This window comes from Gavialis gangeticus, unplaced genomic scaffold, assembly GCF_001723915.1.
Source record: "Gavialis gangeticus isolate Ggan-Ray unplaced genomic scaffold, GavGan_comp1, whole genome shotgun sequence".
In the NCBI taxonomy this organism is placed as follows: Eukaryota; Metazoa; Chordata; order Crocodylia; family Gavialidae; genus Gavialis; species Gavialis gangeticus.
Window position 1 is genome coordinate 42,611,653 of NW_017729008.1, and position 11,052 is coordinate 42,622,704.

The window sequence follows — 11,052 nt, forward strand, 5'->3', positions numbered from 1 at the left end:
CACTATATTCCTCCTATGTCCCCCTGTGCTTGGAGTACTCCTTTTGTCACTGCCAAGCCTTGCATACAATACATGTCCCAGAATTCCAGTAACCATCTTTAAAGCACTGTCAGTGGCTACTTTTCATGGACTAGCCATCAAGGTAATGGCTGATCCCAAGCTCTCGTATGACAAAATCTGAAACCATTTGTTTGTGAAGAATTCATTGATTTTTGTTTCTTGTCAAAATGTCTGGGGCTCAGCTTGCATCAGATGAGGCTGAACTTTGGATGTTCAGTACTCCGTAAACTCATGAGGAGGCTAGTTACAAAGGGAATCTGTTTTCTAGAGAAACAGAGGACAGTCTGTCTGTAGTGGTCCACGTGATTCTTTGAAGTGTGATAACAAACTTGGAAGAGAGATGGAAATTGTCCATTGGACAAGTTACTAACTGGAAAGTATCCTGATCTTAATAAAGAGGCAAAGAATTGCTGACAGCAGATTCTGATGCAAACTCTCATTTTTTCCTCCTGTAGCCTGATAAGTGGTGTTGGTGAGTTAGACGTACACAAGGACACGCCAAAGAAACCTGACACTAATGATACTAAAGATGGACCTTATCCCGACTGCCCCTTCCTGCTGCTAGATGTACGGGATCGAGATGCGTACGACCAGTGTCATATTGTTGGAGGTAATGGAGAGATGACCACTGTGGGATTCCCATGAGGAACCTTCATCATTATCCACTTAGTTGCAAGCTATGTTCAGATTCTGGCCCTCTTAAATTTCTGCCTCAAATGGGCATCAGTGAGTGCCCAGTGCCAGTTTATTTCTCATTAGTAGTGAGTCCCATCCTGCAACACAAGACATCAACTGGTGCCTGAAGTACAGAGCACCTGTGCAAGGAAGAATGGCGTAGAGCTATGCACAGTGTGCTGTGATGCTGATGAGGGGGGCCTGTAAGGGGACCACTGGGAAAGCCCTGCTTAGAGTAGTGACTGTGCCCTGCCACTTTCCTATTCCAGTTCCAGGTTGGTAGACAACAGAGGCAGTGTCTGCCTCTTCAGGTATAGAGCAAGCAAAACCAGCAGAAGAGGGACCTGGGAAGTCAAGCTGATAAGAATTTCCAAGATGTTATCTCTTATATCGCCCCTGCAATACCTCTGTCTGGCACTGGGAAGGGGAAAGCTGAGCTGAAGTTAACCCTTGTTCATTGGGAACTAAGCTTATGTTCCCTGGATGGGATATGTCTGCCTGCTTCTGCAGTGCTCCTGAGGGCACTGCTGTCAAGCATGGTCTGCTAGCCTGCTTCTCTTCCACATGCCAGAGACTGAGATCTTGTGAAGGGCAGCCTCACTGCAGCTTCTCTGCCTTATTTCTGAGTTTAGCATGGGCGATACAGGAGCAGATAGGTGGGGCGTGCTGGAGAGAGACACCTCACAGTGGTCACTTAATTCTAAACTGATGGACAGGAGCAGTCATTCCTTAAACCTTTTCTCTCTTGTCTTCGCAGCATATTCCTACCCAATTGCAACGCTGTCCAGGACCATGAATCCATACACCAATAATATTCTGGAATATGTATCCTTTGCACAGCCCTGGATCTCAAGAGAACCAAAGTTTTAGCAAAACAAAAGCCAGCAGTTCTTCACTGACCTTAATGGGACTACATTAAGCTAGTAGGATGTTTTCAGGGGCAGCAGGATGTGACCCTACTGTGGTGCACATGATTTAACTGATGCTGGGGTTCTGTTCCCTTTGCTGAGCACCTCTGCTGCTGAGAAGCAGGACATATTAGCCTTGGCAAAGTACTATGCTAATGTGACTTTCTGTGCAGCTTTTGGGTGTATAGCCAGCTTGGGGCATTTCTGCCCAGTGCTGCCTTTCACCATATGGGCTTACCCAGCTTTTCTCCTGCAGGAACCATAGTGCAGTTTGGCCTCTCTGAAGGATCAAGAGGAGATTATCTATCGGAATTAAGTGGACAATTTTCAAAGCTCTAGATTTCCATAGACTGTGGGAGGGAGGGATGTGTGTAGGCCTTACTTACTGTTGTCTTCTATGTTGCTAGATGAACTAGCAGAACTGTCATGGAACAAGATCTTCTCAGAGATTTGAATTCCAGAATTGGGGAGTGAGCTGTGCCCTTCCTGGAGTGCTAATGTTAAGTTGCAAGAGGGCCGTGTGAAGTATTCTTGCTTAGTAACCACACAGCCTGGCAATTTTCCTGCTTTCAGATTGGGTCCTCCTGCATCTTTGTTTTTATAGCTTTGGGAAGATCTCAACTATCTGATTCAAATTAAGTCTCTGAAAAATGCATAGGATCTTTAACACAGCTGCCTATCAGAAAAATGCCCATGGAAAGATCATTATCTTGTACGATGATGACGAGCGAATAGCCAGCCAGGCTGCCACCACCATGTGCGAGAGAGGCTTTGAGAACGTATTCATGTTATCTGGAGGTGAGGGGTTTTTTTCTGGCAGATCAGTGCAGGCACTTGGCTAGGGTTTGGGGTTAGCTCTGCCTACATAACTCCATCAGTGTATCTCAGCCCTAAACAACTACATCATGACTGCTCTGGTCTCAGAGCTCTCAGCTGGAGGCATCTGTCAGTTTTTTGAATTGTGGGTTGGTTTGGTGAAGTGTCTTATAGGCAGGCACTGGGGATTTTTAAGGAATTCTCCCACCAGTTCTAATACTGAAACCCTGGTATAAACAGGAGGCGGTGCTGTCATGCAAATGAGTGAACCTTGCTCGCAGCAGATCCGAAGGCAGTGGTGGTCTTAAATGCTGACAGCTGATCTATGCTAGCACAGCCCATGCCTGCCAGAGCTGGCAGTAATGGAGAGCCCTCAATGGCACACAGGTGCTAAAGCAACCATGGGAGAAACTGTAAACAAGGTTTAGGAGGATACCACAGAATCATGACACTTTGCTTGCAAATGATCTAAAATAGGTAGTTGGGTTTTTAACCCCAGTCCTCGGAGATTGCAAACTGGTGTACAGATCCATCCCTCCACAGAGTCTGATTTACTTCCATCACTTTCATTTAGTTCCATCGCATTGCACCACGCCATGTTAGCTTTCACTGAGAGCAGCCTAACATCCTGTCTTCCTGTTATCTCCAAGCATTTCTAAAGTTCGTGAGAATCCAAGATTGGACCTCTTAGTTTCGTTAGTATCCCTTCAGTCCTTTGCTGAAGGGTAGAGACCCTAAATAATGTGGTGGAAGCATTTAGACTTCTTTCCGCTCTTACACCTTGAAATCTGCAGTCTCAGCTTTGAAAGCCTAATCCTTGTAGCTGCTTTCATGAGTGGATGTTTCCAAGGATTTTCATCTGCTACAAATTGTGATGCTTCATGCAATAGCCGCCAGTTTCCATTGGGCAAAGGCCAATTCTTTTTCAAGGACTAATTCTGCAAAATGCCAAATATCTACAGCTTCTACTGAAACTTGGGGGAGTTGGGAGTGCTCAGTACCTCTGGGGCTATGGGTCTAAAGCAGAGGCTTTTTTTTTTTTTTTTTTTTTAGCTGCGACCCTAAATCCAGGTTGCGACCTCTGCTGCCAACTCACTCATGCCGTGTGGCGCCAGCAGAGCCTGGGCCAGGCCAGGATCGTGGGGGGCAGCGGTGGCAAGAGCTGCACAGACTGTATGCCAGGAGAGCCCCACAGGTGGGAGGGGTGGAGCCCCCCATGATCCTGATTTGTGTCGTGACCCGAGGTTGGGAGCCACTGGTCTAAAGACTTCAACAGTTTAAAAACAAAAAAACCCAAAAAAACAAAACACTGTTATGTAGATGCAATTATGGGGCAAGAATCAGAAACTCTGCTTCCCACTTCTAATCCAGAGACAGATATATTCAAGAGGCTGGTCAAGCACTGCGAATGATGGATTATTGTATGCTCTGTATTGCCCGCAGGTCTAAAAGTCCTTGCACAGAAGGTGCCTGAAGGACTAGTCACTGGCTCATTCCCAACATCCTGCCAGTTGACGACCCAAACTCCTTCTGCCCGGAAAAGGGCCAGCCCTAAAGTGCCACCCACACCTGCTGAGAATAAGTGGAGATTTACTACAGAAGATCTACAAAAAATAAAGTGCTACCTGGAAGAAGAGCAGATCCCTTCAGATACTGCCAGTAAGACCCCTTAACAAACTATGTGATTTTGCCCCTGTGGCCCTTGAGTTTGCAAAGTTCCCACAGACTTTCTTCTGAATTGGCTGTTGCACCACTTTCTATTTGTAATCAGGTGTCTGGGGAAAGGAAGTCAGGATTTGGCCCATAAATTACTAAAATCCAAGACCATTGTATTGGCAGGTGTGCACGAGGCCACCCAGAATTTAGGAACCCATGGTCTGTTTTGGTGAAGCCTTTCCATTTCTTTCTCACACTTGTCGCTAGAACATTGTTATATGGCTTCCTCTCCAGCTGCATCAATGATGGGGGATGTTGGGGCGGGGCAGTAATGGTACATGTTTCAGGAGCAGAACCTGCCCTGTGAGCCTTGAAGAGGGCGTGACCACCTAAATGAAGGCTGAGCACAGTGATGATGGTAGCAGATGTGGGTGGGGTGGGGTGTGGTTTGCTAAGGGTCTAAAGTAGAGAAGGATTGTGAGGTGGGTGTTGACCCATCTGCTGACAACCTTTATGGAAGCTGGAAACAAGTGTGGCCATGGCAGATGTTCACCTTGTCCCTCCACGAGTGATTTCTGAGCATCCTCAAAGGGCAGGCATCAGGCAGCCCTAGAGCAGGAAGGGCTTCTTACAACACTGGCCCTGCTTGTCCCACATCCTGCTGCTTTGTTTCCAGTAGATGGCCACTGCCTTGAGGAAACATCAAGATGTATTAGGTAATTGGTCTAGAAGCTTACAATTAAAACTCATACCAAGGTGTTATTTGCATCCCAAGCTCTTCTGGCTCAGGCAGCACCCACCTCCTGCTGAAACAAAATTGCTCTGTTCCCTTGTGCACCGCTTCACACAGGTTTCTGGTCTCTCTTCCTCAGACCGCCTTAACCGTGGTTCCTCGGGCCGGGACTGCAGGGCTTCCACTGTGAGGAGCAGCCAGAACCTCTCCACTGCCAACTCAGCTAGCTCCCTTGCCACCCGCTCCTTCAGCAGCGGCAGTCTGCAGAACAAACCCTGGAAATAAAGACAGCATCTCCTTTCCATTGAATAAATGAATGTCCCAGTACATCCTGCTCAGTACATCCTTTTGTTGTTTTAGGAAGCTGCTAAGAGGAAGAAAAGAATGGTATAAGACTAGCAGATGGGGAGAGGGCGGGGGATCCAAGATGCCTGACATTCAGTAGAACAGAAAAAAGTACAATTTTATAAGACTCCTCATAAAAGGACAATGTCAGATCAAAGTCGTTGGAATGGTGAGTTTGGGGAGGGCAGGAAGAGCTCTCTTTAAAGCCCCTGACCAATGGAAGCAGTCCTGTGAAATGTGTAACCTAAGGAAAAAGCCAGTTGAATTTGTGCTGGTAACAATTATTCTTTCCAGTGTCCTACGTAGCACTGCAGCATCATGCTAATAAGTGAGACCTTGGGAGATGGATAGACCAGAAACTAACTGCGTGCACAAATCCTGATGTCTACCTGAAATGCTGAAACTGAACAAATAGCCGAAATGGTGACGAGTGAGAGACTTGAGAAACATCTTTTTTACCAATGAAATGTATTTCTTATAAGGGCATTCTTGTAAATATGCAGTATGCTATCTTGAACCTAATGGTGTCCCTTTCCCTACAGTACTGTTTACAAAATGCTTCTGTATTTTTAAAATTGAGTTGGGGCAGGGAAAAGATTTTTTTTTTTCACCCCTTAGAGTTATGAACACCTGTTTTTTATTGTGTTTTATTTGTTTCATGCTGAAATTGTAATATGCTGGTTATGATAGAAGATCCTTTGTTCTGTACTGCTTGTTTTCTAAAGGAGGTTAGAAAGCAACTTTGGGCGTGATCCTGTGATGTTCTGAGCAGAAATTTGATTGACTTCACTCACAACAGGATAAGCCATCAAGGTACAGACTGGTTTAAATCCATGCCACTGAATTGCTGTTAGCTGGGACTGAAGTAGCAGAGAGAAGTACAAAGTGAGTAAGGTGGATGCCCTGAAACTCTTTGTTGCTATCTTCCTTATGACATCACAGTGTTGTGTGAAGTAAATGCACAGGATTCAGTGCAAGGTTTGTGCAACCGCGCTGCAATGTCAAGTGATTGGCTGGCTATTTCCAGCTCTTCTGCTTAACACAATGTTTTTCTCCTTCCTTCTGTCTGGGGAGTGAGGAAGCAGAAGATGTTTCTGGCTGCCTGAAAGGCTCTTGGCTTTTCTGTATGACTTAGCTCATTCGCCTGCTCTCTCCGGACTTGCTTGGGCAGTAGCAGAATGGCTCTGAACAGAGCTCATCCACTCTGCCCAAGGCAGTTTCTCACCTGACGTGGTCTTTGACTGACACTGCAGCTTTTCCGAGCTGCTTGGAGCAGAGGCTGAAGATTGCCCCTCTAAGCAGACTGAAGGCCAGAAGTTAATCAGCCTGCCTTCCAGGATCACAGGGATCACAGTAAAAGAGAGGAGGCAGAAGAGTTTCACTTGATATAGAGCAGGGTCCTTCACTGCAGCTTTAGTGACTATCAAGGAAAGGCTTGAAACTTTCTCCCTGTATCTTGATTCCCTCTCTGCAGCTCTTTGGGGAGAAGAGGTCTGAGGTTACATGGCTGCGGAAAACTGTCCAGTTATCAATGACATTCCAGCAAGGCTGCTTGGTACTAGGAGCTGCCGAATCTTAGCGAAGCTGAGTCTGGTGACTTACTGGGAAACTGAAGGCTGAATGGAGAGGGTGCTGAAGTGTGAATCCAGGTGCCATTAGTCAAAGATAAGTGCTCCCAGCCACAGCATCACTGGCTTGTACTTGCCTCTTTTGTAGTGTCTGGATAGAAATTATTTGAAGCTCAAGCAGGGTTAGGAAATAATGGGAACCAGCTGTTGGGGCAGTTACTTAGGAACTCCTGCTTTCTGCCCGTTTGTCTGCAGTATTATTTAAATTTTAGTTCAACTACTCTTGTCTAAATTGGGCAAGAACAGGCTCCCAGTTCTCCATGGGTACACATCAGCTGGAGGTAGCTGTGCTGGAAGCACAGGCTTACACAAGATGATAGCATTTTAATCCTTTGCCACCAGTGTAGATGTGTGTGGGTTTTGGGTTTAGATGGGAGTGAAAATGTGTTAGATCGTCACTCCTGCTTCTGGAAATTGACTGATCTCTTAACAGGCTCCCACTGGCTCTTATCTCCCGTGCCTCAGAGGCAGCGGTTGGAAGCCATGGAAGTTACTCTTTCAGGACCTTTAATCTGAATCCTTAACAAAACAGTGATTGCTTGGTTAACTTTCCCAGGACCAGAAACTGGTGTTTTAACTTTTATCCTGCATTGTCAGAGTGCAGGGGACTGATGTATAATGTGCTGAGCACCCTCATTTCCCACTGACGTCAGTGGGAATTGAGGATATTCACCAGTCTGTCAGGATCAGGCCACTAGTCATCACTAGAAGTTCATGTGTGGAATACTTTTGAGGTGTATGACCTGTTGTTGTATTTATATGACCAACAGCTTTGTGTCCTTAAATGTGAAGGCTGTAAATGGATTCACTTCTCTCTTTCTTTACAGAACTAGTCTGTGGCACTGGTCTATGGACTGAAGTGGAGGGTAGATTCCCTGACAATGTGAACAGTCTCACTCTTCCGAAAGAGACGCTTTGTTCTGCTGTAACATGCCAAAAAAATCCATGCTTTTCAGCCACCGAAAGAGCAGACGTTGTTGAGTGGGCTGGCTGGGTGGCATAGATAGGCACGTGACAGCTATGAGGATGCCAGTTGTAAGGTGACCACATGCTACAGAAGAACGTGTGATCCAGGGCCTGCACAGCTGGTTCACCTCATAGCTCTGAGCCAGAAGTAGTCTTCTGTGCTCCCGTGCTCAGCTCCTACCCATACAAACAACTCCTACTTCTAGAGGGGGACCTGCATAAAATCCTTTGAGGGAGGTATTCCAGAGGCGCCAGCCAATATTTATCCCAGCCCATCTCACCCCAGGCACTTCTGAGAGCCTAAGCTACATTTGGCGTTTTTGTATATTTTCATTAAATACCTATATTTTTATATGCAACAAACCCTGATCACAATTAAAATGGAGCTCCCTGCTCCCTAAGGTAGTCTGTGAAGTTGCATTTTTAGCTTGTACAATTGACTTTTACAGGGTTTTCTGTGCATGTATTTTGGGTTGATGAGAAGTTCTGGATTAAAATATTAAGTGGATTGGAGGCCCGGATACTTCTCTTGGATTTACCTATAGGTAGACAGAAATATCTGCCCAATAAGTCTTTTAGATTATGTCAATTTTTGTCTTATTTATCTCATAGTCTGATTTTTAAGTTATCACATTTCTAGTAAGTGAGAAATTTTGGTTGTTTTTTTTTTTTTTTTCATGGATTAATTTTATATTTAATGAGCTAATGAGGCAATGACTTTTGCTGACTTTGGGCTCATCGTTTTTGTTTTTTTTTAATGATCAGTGGTAATACAAGTCTTTGGAGAGTAATTTAATTGTCTGATTCCAAACTAGGGAACCTGTAAGTACACATTTTCCATCCTGCCTCTATTCTGTGATATTGAACAAGTCACTGAAATTCTTTGAGCCTCGCAGTTCCCATCTGTAAAATGGGGCTCATGATATCCTTCCTTACCTTAGAGGGATGTCACCATGAGGCTATACAACACGATATTTGCAAAGGGCTCAGAAAAAAACATTATTATCTTAGGACAGCATCATATAAATGCCAAATATCTTATTGACTTTGGTCATCTAGGGTAGCGCACTGACGCACACTAGTGTGCATTTGATATTGATGGGCTTAATTCACCCCTTCCCTCTAGCTTGTAAGACTTCCCTCCTTTTCCTTGCTGTCATGAATTAAAACTTGATTGAAACAGCATCCCCCACAGAATCGATTAGCTTCTCCTCTAGGATAGTTTACCATATTATTGCACCCCAAAAATTTGCTACATCAGGTCAGTGTAGCAGAATGCTTTAAAATATGTCCTGCAGAGGTAAGGACAGCACTTAAAACATTGGGACCAGCATAGTTCTAACCGATCCATCTTTTATATGGTGTAGTAGGTATTTAAACAGTGCAAGCATCCAGAAATATTAGGCATATTCAGGAAGCAAAAGTAAAATGTGGCCAGTTTAAAATTGGAAATGAAATCTGTCAATTATGCAGTTGGGAGGTGAAGAATGTCTTACCGTCTACTGTCCAAAATCTTCTGGGGTACCAAGAAGCCCTCCCCCCACCTTTCTTTTTAATTGGAGGGAGGGCACCTATCTGAATTGTTTTAAGGTCTTTTTAATCCAGGTAGCAAACAGACAGCTAAAATGTTTCACTTTATCCTCTTGTTGTTGTGTGCACGTTAGGTTAACTGTGTCTTATGACTTGGCTGGTATCTTTTGTTTGGGGTGTGGGAAGGGAGTGCATAGTTTCTGTATAGTCTGGTTTTTAAATGGCTTAATTCAATAAAAGGCAAATGATGCAGCATGGATCAGTATCTTTTTGCTTTAAATTTATAGGGATGAAGGGCAAACTCTGGGACTGTACGTGTAGCAATGGGTTGTCAAAATGGATTGTGGTTTGGACCTTCTCCCTACCCTCCGTGTGACAAGGGAATCAACAGTAGGGTTGGGAGAGGATAATAATGGAAATAAATGGTTATCCACAAAAGGGGGCTTCAGTATATGCAGGGCAGTGAAAGCTTTGCCCAGCATGTATAAGCCAGTGGTTCTCAACCTTTTTAGACTTGATGCACTTCATGGAAAATGCCAGCTCTTAGATTTCACTCTTTTTTTTTTGGCTACAAAAAAAATTGAGCAATTTTGTTGCAAAGAGCTCAAAGACCACAACAGGTCAGAATGTCTTTGCTGTGGATTCCTATCCCTGGGTTTATCTTATGAATCAGCACTAACATTATGTGGCATCCTGCAACACCCTTCAAAGGATCTCAAGGCACCGCAGGGAGCTGCTGCACCCAGGTTGAGAATCACTGATATAAGCTATCACTGCCTGTCCTTAGTGGTGAGAGAAGTTCATCTGCTGTGGCCCATTCGGTCCAGCCAAGTTCTTTGTTACTGAGATTACCAACACCGAAGACAACTACGACATTTTGCTTGCCCGGTAAGAACAGGGGTTGACCCTATCTGTGTGTGACCCTACTGTCCATCAGACAAGACTATAAGGACTTTGGCCAGTGCCAATCTCCCTTGACCTGACCCAGGGTCTAGTCAGCTCTCTATTCTCTTACAAACCAGAATCTAGTCTTGAGTGGGACCAACAGCTCAGTTGAGTCCACTCAAAACTCGGTTATAGACGAGTGGCTCAGTTTCTACCACCTTTGGCTATCACCAAAGAGAAGTACACCTCCACCGCTCGGGTCTGTAGGGGGGCTGTTAGGAAAGCTAAGGCAGATACAGAACTAGGGCTAGGATCAAGGACAACAAAAAGTCCTTTTTTAAATACATAGGGAGTATGAAGAAGGCACAGGGTAACGTGGGGCCCCTGCAGTATACACTAGGCAATCTGGTGGTTGCACCAGAGGAAAAGGCAGACCTTTTTAACAATTTCTTTGCCTCCATTTTTTTGTGCAGGGACCGGGACTCCCCCACTAAGATTCAGGACGGACTCGGGAGAGACTCCACCAGGCCTCGGGTCAGGGAGAACCGAGTTAGGGAACTTCTGGAGGGGCTGGATGTGTTCAAATCAGCAGGTCCAGATGCTCTCCACCCAAGGGTGCTGAGGAAATTGGCAGAGGTTATCAATGTTCCCCCTGAGCACTACCAGGAGTAATGAGGAATAATGGCCATAAGTTGACTGAGAGTAGGTTCAGGCTGGACATCAGGAAGCACTACTTCATGGTCAGGGTGGCTAGGGGCTGGAACCAACTTCCAAGGGAAGTGGTGTTTGCTTCTACCCTGGGTGTCTTCAAAAGGAGGCTGGATAGACACCTTGCTGGGGTCATTTGACC

The 11,052-nt window shown here is 45.3% G+C and overlaps 1 protein-coding gene across 1 annotated transcript in view; it reads left to right on the top strand.

Moving 5' to 3' along the window:
* Positions 1–9,574, top strand: part of CEP41 (centrosomal protein 41) — a 42,418-nt gene extending 32,844 nt beyond the window's left edge. The window contains exons 7-11 of the mRNA XM_019509340.1: positions 512–670; positions 1,493–1,560; positions 2,327–2,441; positions 3,903–4,118; positions 4,988–9,574. Of these exons, the coding sequence (XP_019364885.1) occupies positions 512–670; positions 1,493–1,560; positions 2,327–2,441; positions 3,903–4,118; positions 4,988–5,133 (704 nt within the window). The 3' untranslated portion in view covers positions 5,134–9,574. The remainder of the gene's footprint in view (positions 1–511; positions 671–1,492; positions 1,561–2,326; positions 2,442–3,902; positions 4,119–4,987) is intronic.
* Positions 9,575–11,052: the final 1,478 nt, after the last annotated feature.